General features: G+C 43.5%; 1 protein-coding gene across 1 annotated transcript in view; it reads left to right on the top strand.

Annotated features, from left to right (window-relative positions):
* MAP2K1 (mitogen-activated protein kinase kinase 1) overlaps window positions 1-15,229 on the top strand; it is a 71,073-nt gene that overhangs the window by 29,732 nt on the left and 26,112 nt on the right. Inside the window, exons 2-5 of the mRNA XM_033107263.1 lie at window positions 4,031-4,241; window positions 5,477-5,623; window positions 12,982-13,059; window positions 13,611-13,662. Coding sequence (XP_032963154.1) covers window positions 4,031-4,241; window positions 5,477-5,623; window positions 12,982-13,059; window positions 13,611-13,662 — 488 coding nt within the window. The remainder of the gene's footprint in view (window positions 1-4,030; window positions 4,242-5,476; window positions 5,624-12,981; window positions 13,060-13,610; window positions 13,663-15,229) is intronic.

Genomic DNA, 15,229 nt, shown 5'->3' with positions numbered 1-15,229 from the left:
GCCTTTCCCTGCCTTCCCATTTCAAACCTGTAATCTTGTATCTCAACGACCTTGTGTTTGCCGTGGTGCAGAATTCACATTCCAGAGTGTGGTTTTCTCTCTGCTGTAGTGAACTGGATGGGGGTCAGAGCTCATCACAGCTGGTCCCTGGAGAGGACTGTATATGGGTGTCAGAGATTATTGTGCTGGGCTTCAATGTCTTTTCTCAATCCCTACTTCTGATTTTGTTGTTTTTCATTGAAAACCAAAGATTATGTAGGAGGCAGGTTTTTACCGTCTGAGTTTTGGAGGTTGCTGTGGGTGAGGGGTGAGGAGCCCCTCTTCCTATTTCCTTTGCTTGAAGCATTTACCCTGGAAGGGCAGAAGTGAGACTTGTCGAACATCATGGAACCCTGTGCGAGAGGAAGCAATACTGAATACTGTTGGGGGGGGATATCTTTTTAATGAGTCCTGAAAGTCATTTTGATGCCAGGATTTTCCTTTCACTTTCAGATAAAATCTTTTGTCTTTCATTCTCTGAAACAATTTTAAAAAACTTTTAGAGGGTTTTACGAATTACTAAATTAAAGGAAAGGTAGTATTTCTGGATCTTGCTGTTGCCGCCTTGGCTCCTTTTCCTCCAGCCTTCCCCCACCTGTCCTAAAATGAGTGTGGGAATGTGTCAACATTCTAGTGTTTCTTCCCATTCGTTTTTGTTTTGTTCCTCCCCTGGTGAAGTAGGCATGGAGTTGTTACTCCATTTTACAGAACAGAAAACTGACATGTGTCAAGGTTAAAATGGTCACACAGCTAGTTGATGACTAACTTGGGATGAGAATCCAGGATTCCAGGTTACTAATGATTTGTTATTTTGGCGACACTGTTCCCCTGGCCGTCATTAGAGTCTTGCTGCAACAGTTTATAGTCTTTGCCCTGTATAGTCTCTCCCTGGTTCCACCTTCTGCGAGCACCAAGCAGGAGCCAGTTCCTTACTGGTGGGGCAGTTGGGTAGGTGGTGGAGGAGGGAGGGCGGTGGCCCAAGGCCCAGATTTACTTTTCCTTCCTGAAGGTGGGAGAATTACGTATTTCTACAGAGACTCAGGAAGAGAAACAGAATCAGTGTTCCTTTTATTTTATTTTATTGGCCACATAGGTGGGGTTTCTTGTGGCCAGTGTTATTGCAAGGCAGTGTTCAGCTTGATGTGCAAGGGAAACAGGATTGCCTGTGGGGCAAAGGGCTCTCGTGTAGGCACGCCGTCTTCACGTCTGATTGAGCCTGGTGCATCAGTGCCCCACACTGACATCATACCATGTTTGCTAGTTGACTCCCTTGAAGTCTGGAAGGAACTCTTTGAAGAGGTAATGCAGCAGCATGGTATTGTGGTGAAGGTTAGAGATTCTCTCTGCCCAGGTTTGAATCCGCCGCTGACTTGCTGTGTAACCTTGGACAAGTTACTTCAGTTGCGTATGTTTGAGTTTATTACCTGTTGTCATTGTAGCATCGTGGATTAAATGCATTCATAAACAGAAAACACTTAGCATAATACACAGTGTTGTGAGGAGAGTGACTTTTCCTTTCACCCAGCCCTCCTTTCCTCCCTCATACCGTGTGTGTGTGTGTGTGTGTGTGTATGTGTGTGGCTTTTTGATAGTACCTTTTAGAGTCTGCATTTCCAGCTGGCCTGCTGTGGGGTGTGTCTGCATTTGACATGTGTGTTTAAATGTTATCAATGGGCTCCTTTGTGGAGAGACCTGAGAGAAAGGAAACCAGAGGATGTGCACTATGCACTCCAACCACACTGTTCCAGGTCCCCACACCTGAGCGTCTGGGGGCAGCTGTGAGACTTAGTTGAGCCTTTTTGTAGGATGAGAATACCGTGTTTCCCCGAAAATAAGACCTAGCCGGACCATCAGCTCTAATGCGTCTTCTGGAGCAAAAATTAATATATGACCCGGTATTACATTATATTATATTTTATATTATATTATACCTGGTCTTACAGTAAAATAAGACCAGGTCTTATATTAATTTTTGCTCCAAAAGACGCACTAGAGCAGATGGTCTGGCTAGGTCTTATTTTCGGGGAAACAGGTATTGACCAGCTATCCTAGCCTGCTCAGGCTGCATAATAAAATACCATAAACTGGTGGCTTAAACAACAAAAATTTGTTTTCTCACAGTTCTGGAGGCTTGAAGTCCAAGAAGGGTGCCAGTGTATGTGAGGTTGTGGGGGAGGAGGTCACGTCTCTTATAAGGCCACCAATCCTGTCTGATTAGGACTCCACTTATATGACCTTATTTAACCTTAATTACCTTCTAAAAGGCCTCTCTCTAAGCATAGTTACATTTGGGGGTTAGGGCTTCAACATATGAATTTGGGGGGGCACAGTTCAGTCCATAGCATCGTCTTTCCTCCCCCCCAAGTTACCCAGTGAGAAAAATAAGTAAAATCAGCCTTGTGTCCTCTTTGGCCCCATGTCCTGTGTTATTTGTCAGGCCGTGTTGGAGCTTCCGTACACTGGGGAGGCATTAGGTCTCCATCTCCCTGCTTTTTTGAGATTGGAAGAGAGTGTGAATGAAGAGTATGAATTCAAGCTCAGAAATGGTGTGTATGTGTGTGGGGATGGGGGCACCCACATTCTGATGAGTGATGGCGGCCTGTCTTGTCACCTGTGTTGTTTGCTTAGACTAGGAACTGAAATCAGATGAAACATAGTAGAAGCGCTCTTTACCACCCTCTTCGCAATGAACTCCCAGGAGTAATGAACTCTTTTCAGTTCTCTCCTGTAAGACACACTGAGTGATGCCCGCAGCAGGCTGAATGCCCAGCTAGCAGGCTGCTCGCGGCTTTGCCCACTCCTTCAGCACCCACTGGTTGAATTATGTGCTTACCAAGAGCCAGTTTGTTCCCAAAGCCATTTGCACAGTTATAGCTGGTGTTGGAGTTAAGTAATGTATTTTAATATCAGATGGACTGATGAAGTATGGCTGCAAATGAGGTGGTTTTCTTTCTTTTCCCCCCTATGAACTGCGCTGTAGAAAGACACTATAATTCCAAGTCACTGAAAAACATTATTGTTCAATTAGATGAGCATGAAGATTCGGGAAATCATAAAACTCTTAGACTTTTATTCTGATGTTTTTCTGTAAGTGTCTACATTTTTACTCCACTTTAAAGAATCAGGAATTGGAAATGATAGACAATGTATTATGTTCTGGTTCATATACGAAAGAATATGAGGCTCTTACCAGTGGACCCTTACTCAAAGAGAGGGCCTTGCCCTATGTTACAAGGTGGGTGAATGAGTGCACATTTATATGTATTACTCAAAAATAAAAACTTTAGGTATTTTTTTTATGATTTGTGCTTTTTTTTTTTTTAATTTTTTTATTGGGGACTATTGAGGAACAGTGTGTTTCTCCAGGGCCCATCAGCTCCAAGTCGTTGTCCATCAGTCTAGTTGTGGAGGGCGCAGCCCAGCTCCAAATCCAGTCACCGTTTTCAGTCTTTAGTTGCAGAGGGCGCAGCCCACCATCCCATGTGGGAATTGAACCGGCAGCCTTGCTGTTAAGAGCTCGCGCTCTAACCAACTGACCATCCGGCCACCCCATTCGTGCTTTATTTTGATTAACCTGATTCCCGACCCGATCACATTGGAAAGAAGGGTTTCTACTGTGGTGATTCACTTTAGAACCTGTTTTGATGACTTGGTTTGGTTTTAGTTTAGTGGTTTTAGTAAATAGATTTTATTTTGTATATGGTGTCAATACAACTAACAGCACTAGCGGGGCTTTTGAAGCTGGGGATTTAAAGCAAATTAAGGTGGCTCATTTTGGATTATAGTGGATTCTTCGGTTCCTCTAGTAGCATAGACTCGTAGCATGTTATTTTGCAAGTGAGGAAACCAAGGCCTTGTCGCTGTTGAATTGTGTGGGATGGTGGTGTGAAGGGGGCAGAGCTGTAGCAGATAGAACCCTCGCTCCCAGCCTCTTTCTCTGAGTGGACTTCTCTGGTGACAGTAGTGACCTGTGCTCCCCGCTTTGGGACAGGACCAACCTGGAGGCTTTGCAGAAGAAGCTGGAGGAGCTGGAGCTGGACGAGCAGCAGCGGAAGCGCCTGGAGGCCTTTCTTACCCAGAAGCAGAAGGTGGGGGAACTGAAGGACGATGACTTCGAGAAGATCAGTGAGCTGGGCGCTGGCAATGGCGGGGTCGTGTTCAAGGTCTCCCACAAGCCATCCGGCCTGGTCATGGCCAGGAAGGTGAGGCCACTGCATTAAGCTTGCTTGGTAAACGGGTAATTGGCTTACCTCTTGGAAGACGTGGGGGCCTGGGGACAAGGGTGGAAGGAAGACTGACTTTTCACTCAGTACCTTTTGTGCTGTTCGAATTTCGAACTCATGTTATCTATCAGATGGTAGGTAAATACACTAATGATGTGTTAGTGTATTTATGCCGTCCTGAGACTGGAAAATAACAGCAAGTGACCCTTCGTTAGCTTGCCGTGTGCTCTGGAAAAAATGCTAGAGTGCATGGTTGTCATTTATCAAGTGCAGGAGAAGCTGTTGCATTTACCAAGCCTCAGGGATGCAGAAAACCCTCATTTCAAGTTGTCTCCCCATGCCCCAGCGTGCCAGTGGTCCCCCTCATTTCCCTGCAGTGTAACATCTCAGATCCCCACCATGCCATGCGCTCTTTGAGCTGGATTTCCCTTCCCATCTACGCTGGGTTTTCCTCTTTCTGAATACAGCGAAGTGGGACCCTTCCATGTTTTCAGCAAACTATGTTTATTCCTGTCCACATATTTTTGCTTGTGTTGTTCCTTCCATCGTTTCAAACAGTGTGTATCTTTGGGGTTCACTCTTGTTTAGCTTTCTCTAGCTGCTCCAGCCTGCACTGAGGACCACTGTTTCCATATCCCTCTGGCACTCATTGTGCTGCTTTTTAGTTCAGTCTTATTTGGGAACCATTTCCTGTGTCTGTCACCTGTCTCCCTGGCTGAAATAAGGGACAAATTAGGGGGATATCAGGTGGCACCTGAGGCCTTTACTAAATCTCAACCACATTAGGCTCCTGAGGTCAAAGAGAAATCTCTTGGGCAGCTCAGGTCAGCATAGCCATTTCCTCGTTTCCTTCTACTCCTACAGCTCTTGACTAGTAGCCAAGTCCTTGAGGCCACTTTCCCTTCATCTCTCTGCTTCACGGGTCCTTTTAGAGGAAGCACACCATTCAGCCTTGTTCTGGGAGGGGTAAGCCCTTCCTCAGTCTTGGCTCCCAGGAGCAGAGGCACAGCTGGTCTTCCTCTGGTTAGAGTTCCTCAAATGCCAACACCTGCCTTGGTATGTTGGTACTCAGTAACTTTTTGGCAGAAACTTTTTGTTAAAACTTGCCTGTTTCCTCTCATCCTACTTTTAAGAGCTTAAGCTTTTAAGAAAGCTCCCATCCATCCATCCATATATTTTTAAAGCCTCTCTTCCTCCCACTTTTTTTTCCTCAGCTAATTCACCTGGAGATCAAACCTGCAATCCGGAACCAGATCATAAGGGAGCTGCAGGTTCTCCATGAGTGTAACTCCCCATACATCGTGGGCTTCTACGGTGCCTTCTACAGTGATGGCGAGATCAGCATCTGCATGGAGCACATGGTATGTGGCGGCCTGTTGGCCTCTGGAGCCTGGGCTTGGGTGGCTGTGGGGACAGAGCCGGGAGTGCAGTTTCCAGGCTCTCGGCCTCGCGTGGAAAGGTGCTGCCTCAGGTAGTAAATGGCCATCAACTGTGATTGGATGGCCATCAGCTGTGGCTAGTTGGCCGTCAGCTGTAACCAGTGAGCCATTGGCCACTAATATAACTGCCGTGGCTACGCTAGCAGCAAATGGGGGCAAGCAAAGAAGATGGTGGCTGAGCTAGGAAGAGCGGATTGCAGTTAGCACGGTGGAGTGCGGGTTGCGATTGCAGCGAAGTGGACGGCAGGTTGCGGATAGTCTGGCTCCTGCTTCCTGTGTCTCCAACCCAGCCGCCAGCGAGACTATAGTGGTGTGACTCCCCTACCTATGGCTCCGTGGGTGTTCCTTTTTGGCCTCACCATATCCTGCGTTCTTATGTGGGGAGCGGGACAGAGACCACGCATGACACCCTGCATGACAGTGGTTCTCGTCTAATCTTCGCTCTGAGAGGTGGCCTGACCAGCTAGTTTCCCTGGGTCCCCGTACTGTCTTGGTCACCTGGGAAGTCTGACTGTAGAAATTGGACGAGCCAAACGATGAAAGGCCTCCTGCCTAGGTCCCTGCCTCTCTTCAAAGAGAGGTGACGGTAACCAGTTACCCCTAGTGGATGTGCCTGGAGCACATTTCCCAGTTTTCTTGACCCCAAGATTTTGCTATAGGTAAAATCTGGTTAATCCATTTATAATATGCAGTGCTGTGAGTGAGGCACCCGGTTCCGGGGTTGTGTAGATGAGTGCGACAGTCCCTGCCCTCAGCGAGTTTATAATCTGATCCACGGGCGGCCTGAAGGGTTTCTTTGGGCGTGTAGAGAAGTAATCCCCTTTGACACACAACAAAGAGGGCACGTGAGAGGGCAGTTGTGAGCTAATCACGTACATGTGAGCTGCCAGTCTTCTTACCATTAACTGCCTGGAGAACCTTTTTTCTCTTCCCAGTGACTAACAGTAATAATAACAACAATAACACTGTTAGCAATTCTAATAACGACAAACTGATATATATTGGGTCTGTATTATATCAAACACATCCTAAGCAAATTAATATTTTGTTGCATTTTCACAACAATTTTCATGGTTGGATACATCACCCTGGTTTTACAAATGAGGAAATAGTCTCAGAGAAATGGAATTACTTACCCACGGCCATACTAAGTGGCATTGGTAGAACTTAAACTGCTGCCGTCTGACCCCAGTGCCTGTGTTTTGATTAATTCCCTGGATAGTGATTGGGGCCCTGTTTCCTCCTTGATGCCTAGAACTTCAAAGAGAGAGTTTGGCTTCATGGCTGCTATTTGTTTCTCTTCCCATTAGGTAGCATGGCACAGGGGACTTTGGATTCAGATGTTTGTTCATACCGCTCTTCTCCACAAAAATCTTGTTTGTCACTGAGCCTCCAAAGCCCAGAATAGTCTTGGCACACAGCAGGTGCTAATAATTATTTTTTTTTACTGATTGTCACCATCTCATCATGACCTTGGGCAAGTTTCTTTATCTTTTTGATTCTTAGTTTCCTCATCTGTACAATGGCCATTATTACACCTGTCTCTTTGTGGTGTAATAGGTGTAATAATAGGTGTAAGTCTTCTAGCAGGGTCTGGCTCACAGCACGTCTTCTGCAATCATTAGCTTTTGCTTTATTCTCACTGGGGTGGACCGTTCAGAGATAAAAGTCTCCTGAGTCAGGACTGCTGTGCTTTCAGTCCAGCATAGTGTCCCTTAGCAACTTCTCCACTTCCTTCCGGACTCTCTAGACCTGCCCTGGCCTCTGGAATGAGAGCCGCGGTGCCTGATGGGAATAAACTCCAGGAGAGCCTTCCCTCGGAGGTTTGTCCCTTGCTGGTCCCCATTCTTTTAAATGTCTATTTTAATGATAAAGAAGTGCCATGCACACTCGTGCAGGCACCTGCCGACTTTGGCAGGTCCTACGTGGAACATGGATCCTGAAAACATCTGCGTGTCTCCGGGTTACTGAGAAAGTGTTTATTCCCTCTTGCTTCAACAAGAGCAGAGCAGTGTCTGTGGGAAGCATGTGAACATTCTGGCTTGTTCCTAGCCCGGGCCTGGGGTGCTGATTATTTTTCACTTGGGTCTTGGCTTCCTGTTGGTGGGGTGAGGCTGGGGGAGGTGCTTTTCCTTATCCTTTGGGTCTGTTGTGTCCTTTGTGCTCATGGTGGTTGGTTTTCCAGCTCTAGGCCAAGAGTTTTGGGTGATTATGTGTATATGGCAGTGGAGGGCCAGGAAAACTAGAAGAAGGTGGAAGTGATGGTGATAAGCCAATGACAGGAAAGTCGAGAGTAGCCTTCTTTCCTCTTAGGTCTCACCAAAATAATGGAAGGTGGGTGGTGGCATGATTAGACATAAAAGCAACTGGCTTTTGCATCTTCCACCACTTGCTGAGTCCTTTTCACGTTATGTAAGTTATTAATCACATCAGCCTTGTCATGTGAGATGGATTGTTGACCCCACTCCCCGTCCTCCACCCCATATGATAGATGGAGAGAGTAAGGGCGTGACAGGTTTTGCAATTAGCCTACATCACATAACCAGTAAGTGTCTGTGCTGAACTCCAACCAGTGTCTCTAATTCGTTTGCTTTCTTTCAGTTTCATACTCTCTCCATTACCTTTTGCAAGTCATATACTCAGGATTTTCTCATTTCTGCAAAGAAGTATTTGGGCCAGGTCTTCTGCAGGGAATCCTCTCCATGTTAGCATCCTGTGTTTCTATGGTTTTTGGCACTTGTAGCTTGTCAGGATTTACATTAGTTAATCAACATGGGTTCGGCTTCACAAACACTTATTTTCAGTGTCTTATGTGCAAGGTCAAGGTGCCATGTGAACTGCTGAGGGGATAGAAACGTTGAGAACAGTATCTCTGCCCCGCTAGAGTTGGATGGCTGTGTTCTTGGCTCCCTCGAGTGAGGGGTGCCATTGTGGACGTACGGGCTTCTGAGCACCAGGTATGTGTCATTTCATACTTGCTGTCTTCTGAACCATCGGAAAATTTTTCCTCTAAGTCTGTGTCACCCAGAATTCTCCATTTAATAGGAGAACCAGGAGGCTATTTATGGGGCGAACGTGGTTGAACTCTAGGGTGCTAGCTTCAGAGGTTATGCTTAGGCCCCAAATGTTGATAGGCAGTAGCCTATTCATTTATTCAGACCTTCCTGGAATCTTTTTTATTAGCTTTACGTGGCCTCTTGCCATGTGGGGGACAGTTTTTTTATTTATCTTAAATTGGCCTGTTTTGAGGCTTTGTCATTCTGGAATCCTCCTTTGTTCACTCAGGATTCATAGATTTGATCCTGATCTTTGTGCCCCTTGCCCTGTCCCACCCCCATCCTTCCAGCCTTCCCCTCTAGGAGGAAAAGATGACAGGACATGACCAGGGCTGGTTTCCTATTCTCTTGGCCCATTTCCAGCATCTGCAGGTCAGTCCCCTCTCTCCCCCTCAATGGATTTGGTTCTGTGGGAATAGTGAGGTCCTCCCACACAAGTTCCTGAAGCAGAGGATATCTCTGGAATTACCCTGGGGAGCCTGCGCCTGGAAAACTGGCTGTCAGAGGCTGGGAGGGCCAAACCCTTTGAGGGCCAAGCACAGGGTCTGACACCTATTAGGTGATCAGTGTTGAATGCCAAGGAGGGAAGCGAGGATGGGGCGGCAGTCAGGCCTGGGCTCAGTGGGAGAGTCCTGGAGTCAGCGAGAGGCAGGCAGTCCGTGCCTGGGGGTGTATAGTCTCCGCCGGCGGCGGGAATAGTCTATTACTACTACCGGAAAGGCTCAGAGCTGCCAGAGGCGGGACCCTGTAGGGAAGCACTGGTGGCCTGAAGTCCAAGCAGCCTTGAGGACCAGAGTGGCTTTCTGGACACTCTTCCTGAGCAGGCCCTCCTGTCGGGAGGCTGACTTGACTGCTGGCTGCTACTTCTCGTTCGGGATTTCTACTTTGCCTCAGCTGCCACATTTCAAAGGTGTTGACATGCAGAGCTCTGTTCATTAACCATACCCCAGCTTCTGAGGTGCTTTGGTCCTTTCTGTGTCACAGTCTTTGCGTGATATTCTTTGTCATTAACATTCTACCCCAACACTTTATTATGAAAATTTGAAACATATGGAAAGTTGAAGGAATTATATAATGTGCCCTGTAAACCCGTCACCTAGATTCTTTAGTTAACGTTTTGCCATATTTGCTTTACCAAATATTGTCCATCTATCCATTGTTTAAATCATTTTTTGGATGCATTTTGAAGTAAATTTGTGTCATCAGCATTCATTGAGCCCCATCTTCTATAGCACTGGCCAGGGGCTGACTTTCCTAGAATTAAGCTGTGTGTGCACTGCCCAGGCTGCATTTTGAGACCCCAGGGGTAAATGAGTGCTCCCTGAGCAGAACAGGAATGCTCTTGTCTTTGGGAAAGTAGATTCCTGCTCTGGTGGTCGGTGGGGCAGCAAGGGGACTGGGTACGCAGGGGTGATGGTTCTCATGCAGAAGTAAAAGCTTTTGAGCTCTTTTTTCCCCCCCAGAAAGCATTTGTCTCTCCTATAGAAAACCTTCACAAAAGCACCATTGACTTAGTTAATAATCGGGTTCTAAAAATAAGCACAATTTCAGCAGCTTTAGTCAGTGAAGGCAGGTCCTTGGCAACAGTGAAGTAGAATTAAAAGGTTGTGAGGTGAGCTGCAGGCAACTCTAGGTAATTCTAACTGTGGTTCATGCTTCTGAAATCTTGCTAATTCCATTGTTCACACTGTAACTGCTTATAGCACAGAAGGAGGTTAAAGGGAAAAGAGCCAAGGTTTCTTCTTTTTTAACAAGTGTTCAGCTTCCCAGGGAAGTGTAAACCAAGACAGTTAGCTGAGCTGCCCTCTCTCCTCGGCTATGGAACCTGAGAACCACAAGGTTAGCGTTTCTACTTCATTTGAATCAGATTTTGACACAATCGTTTTGTTACCGTGATTGAAGTCCTACCTGAGAATTAGGCAAAGCTGTTCAAACAAGGATCTGAAGCCACATTCAATTGGAAGCAAAATAGAAATGGCCCCGCAACTCTCTGCACTGGAGTTCCTCTTTCCATCAGTAAAGGGAATTGAGAGGTGCTAGGGATTTCGAGGAGCTGGCTGACTTGGGTTTGGTTACCTGAGCTGTGGTGGTGTCTTGACTTGGCCACTAGGGGCCTGTGGCGTCCTGAAGGCAGCCAGGCTCTTAGGATGCCTCAAGCCTTAGCCTGAGAAGGGCTCTTGGAAGATAAGTGTGTTTACAGGGGAGTTCTGTTCGGTTTTAGATTCATAATTCTACTCTTGTATCTGTGTGGAGATAATAGCATGTTTGATTTTTTAGGTTGAATTTTGGACTCCTCTATCATGCTCCTTGGTGTACTGACCCATCATTAGGTAGTTGTGCTGGGGGGTTTATTATGATTAGAAGGCAGACATATTCAGGGGTGTTAGTGTGCATTTTGAGGATCCACACCTGTACTTATTTCTTTTTCTATCAGCATCCATGATCCAGAGTTGACGTGACAGAAAATGATTGGCCCAAACTATCCTCTTATCAGCATAGAATTTTTAAGTTGATAATCTATTTTTAGCATTGTTTAGGTAACATTTCCTGAGAGTCTGTATCCCTGAATGAATCTTACTTGTTTTCTCACCTCCTTTACAAAGAAAGCCGTTGTTGTATCTACCTAACAGTACCTTTGCACAAAATGGGTACTCAGTAAATAACTGTTAATTTAAGGATTTAATTCTTCACTTTCATAAATGAGTTTCATCATTAAAAAGAGTAAAACATTCATTGTTGAAAATTTATAAACAATAGAAAAGCCCAAAGAAGAACCCATCATACAACAAAAATCCTTGATAGTCTTACTACCTCGCCTGGAAATAACAATTGATAACAATTTTGATGTTCTGGTTTTGTGTGAGCAAACACACACTTTTTCACTTTTATAAAAATGGGATTTTCCTTTGTCCTTCTTTAGTTCATCATGTTACGTGTTGTTCTGCAACCTTGCATTCCATGGTTACATTGTAGGGCCCTGGTGATTCTGAAGGGAACGTCGCCCTGGTCTTGCCACCTCCAGGGTTCAGCTTCTGTCTCACTCCTGTTGTGAGCCCTTCCCTCAGCTACTCTGCAGGAATCGCTTCTCCTCTGAGCACCTGTAGCCAATGTTTGGCATTCAATTACTTGTTCCCTACCTTGTTTCAGAGGAGGATTTAAGGTGCCTTGCCTCTTTATGAATAGGTCCTGTCTGCCCAAGCAGAGTGTTTTTTTTTTTCTGTATGTATGTATAGGTTTTTCCATCCCAATTTCTTACATATGCCTGTGCTGTACACAGAAGTGATTAATAAATAAGTGATGATGGTAACTACTTAGTGTAGATAGGATACTTTAGAAAATCAGTCGGAGTTTGCAGGAATTTTCTCTACTTTTGGGGGTAATTTTAAATTGCAGCTGATAATTGGTTACACCTGAAGCCATAGGGTATGAACCTATTTCTGCCTTGAAATGTTAGAGTTCCCTGAGTGAAGCATTTCTTGAAGATTTCAGGTTTATATTTTATTGAGATTTATATATTCCTGCACTAGTTTGTAAATTTATTGAGGTCAGGAACTAGGTCCTTTTCATATCTCTGTCTCCCATAGAACCTAACATAGCCCATGGCACTTTGTGGGATTTGTGGAAAGAATTTATTGCTTTCCATGACATTTTAAGATTTTTTATTGATTATGATTTGTTAAGATAATACCAGATGAAAGTTGTGACTTATATGACGGTGATAAAATGGTTAACATTTATTGAGCACTTACTATGTGCTACACATTGTTCTTAGTGCTTTATACGTTTTAGCTTGTTTAATAGTTATAATAGTCTTGTGATCATTATAATAACCTTACAATTATTATCAACCCTATTTTATAAGTTGAGTATCTTGGTCAAAGTCCCTTACTTAATAAGCAGAAGAGTTGGGATTCAAAATGACAGTTTGCCTCTAGAACCTGCACTCCTAATCACAACACTGTACTGTCAGTGCAAATCAAGCCCTTTGTTTGACCACTGAATTAGTAATTTATTTAATGATTATTCATAAGATTTGAGTTACTAGTTATTTGATAGTCCCCACAATGTTTTGCGTTTATATGACATTTGGTATCTGGAACAAACCAAAGGGTACCCTTCTAGGAGGATCTGCCACCTGTGAGATTCACTTTCCTCCTGAGGTTGAACACTTAAAAGATTAGTTAGAAACATTGTCACTAAATGGACTGGTATTCTTGTTCTTAGGATGGGGGTTCCTTGGATCAAGTCCTGAAGAAAGCTGGAAGAATTCCTGAACAAATTTTAGGAAAAGTTAGCATTGCTGTGAGTATACTGTGAAGTTTTTCTTCCAGGTCCCCTCCTTGATAACTTAATGAGTTGGTAGGAAATGGACAAGGGAGGAAGCTAGGAAGTCATCAAAGGGGAAGTTTGTAAGAAAATGGGGTTTACTCACTAGAATTTTCCCTATCTAGATTCTGGATACAATATTCTCTCTCGTTAAATTGGAAAAGTGACTTTCTCTGTATTAAAATCTGTCTTGAAAAATATGAAAGAGTATCCAAAAGAATTCCGATTTGTGATATCAGAAAGCCTCTTTCTAGATTTTAGGTTTAGAAAGAAATGAATTCAAACAAAGTATTTTTTAATGTTGTTTAAACTTGAGATAATCAATTTTACTTAAAAACAATATTCTATATGCAAAGTAAAAAGCTGGTTTCTTGACAAGGCAGGTTAAAACAATCAAACAAAATAAAAAAGGTAAATTTGTAATGTTAGGTGAAATATTTTCTAGATCATTTTAAAATAGAGGCATTGAGTATTTTCTATTCACCAGTATTTCAGTTTCCCATATCTTTACATTCTCTTTCCTCTAGGTAATAAAAGGCCTGACATATTTGAGGGAGAAGCACAAGATTATGCATAGAGGTAAGAAATTATTTGCTAGTTGTTACTTTTAAAATTTTAGCTGAAATCTGGAAGTTGTTGCATCTTCTTTTGTGTTTTGGTGTAAAAGCCATTTAATAGTATTTTTAAGTTTTATTACAAGTCTTTGATGATTTAGCTTGATGACTGGAGCAGCAAGTCCCACCATCCTCTTGGGTCTGTGGTTTACCTGATACCTGAAGCTGTGATAGGCATAGTCGTGCAGCAAGCCTGGACCAGAGGCTCAGCTAGGATTTACTTACCCAGCCCCCGGTGCACTGTCTGCCACGGAGTAGATTGTACATAGGCCCAAAGTCATGACTAACTGACTGGATGTGAGTTTGATTATAAAAGAAACTCTGGTTTGTTTTAATAAAGGTACACATGCACTTGCCATGTGATATACTACTTTTAGATATTAATCCAAGATAAATGAAAACATATGTCCACCCAGACTCGTGTACAAATATTTATAGCAACTATTCATTGTAGAAACAATCAAAATGTACTTCAATAGGCAAAGAGATAAATAAATTGTAGTATCTCCATACAATAGAATACTAGTCAGCAATAAAAATGAACAGGCTACTGATACACATAACAGCTGATTAATCTCAAAAACATTTATGCTGGATGAAAGAAACCCAACACAAAATTTCATTTATATAAAATCACAGAGAAAACAACAACGAATCTATAGTGACAGAAAGTATCAGTGGTTGCCTGAGGATCTAGGGAGAGATTAACTTCACAGGAACATGAGGGAACTTTTTGGGGTGATGGAAATGTTACATCTTGATTGTGGTGATACATACATGGGTATATGCATTTATCAAAAGTCAAACTTTTCACTAAAGTAGCTGCATTTTATAATATATAAATCAGACCTCAATAAAGTTTGTTTTAAAAAAAGATGACGTCAGAGGAAAGAAAAACAAAGTGCTCTCGACCATGTCACATCAGCTGCAGTGTGCTAACAGTGACAGGAGTAAAGAGGGAGGGTGGAGGAGGACTGGAGAGAACTGGAGAGAACTGGGGAGGACTGGAGAGGACTGCGGAGGACTGCGGACTGCGGAGGACTGGTGGAATTGACTGGCCAGCTTATGAGTGACCATACGTTGGGTGGTACATTCTAAATTTTACAAGACATTTTCTTCATTAAAATTTGTTTTCTTAAATTGTGGTAAAATACACATAACATAAAATTTACCATTTTAACCAATTTTAAGTGTACAGTTCAGTGGTATTATATACACTCAAGATTGTTGTGCAACCTTCACCACCATTAGTGTTGTTAAGGTGCCAGTTTTGCTTTTATTGATCTATAGATTCAAGGCCATCCCATTGAAAATCCCAGCATCCTTTTTTTATAGAATTGTCAAATTGTGTCTAAAATTTATATGGAAATGCAAAGGACATAGAATAGCCAAAACAACTTTGAAAAAGTTGGAGGACTTATACTACCTCATTTCAAAATTTGTTATAAAGATATAGTAATCAGTACATTGTTGTATAGGTATAAAGCTAAACATAATAGATAAAATAGAATGAAGAATTCAGAAATAGACAC

The sequence above is a fragment of the Rhinolophus ferrumequinum genome, chromosome 6 (assembly GCF_004115265.2).
Source record: "Rhinolophus ferrumequinum isolate MPI-CBG mRhiFer1 chromosome 6, mRhiFer1_v1.p, whole genome shotgun sequence".
In the NCBI taxonomy this organism is placed as follows: domain Eukaryota; kingdom Metazoa; phylum Chordata; class Mammalia; order Chiroptera; family Rhinolophidae; genus Rhinolophus; species Rhinolophus ferrumequinum.
Note: the sequence above shows the minus strand (reverse complement) of the source record. Positions and strands in the feature narration are given on the sequence as shown.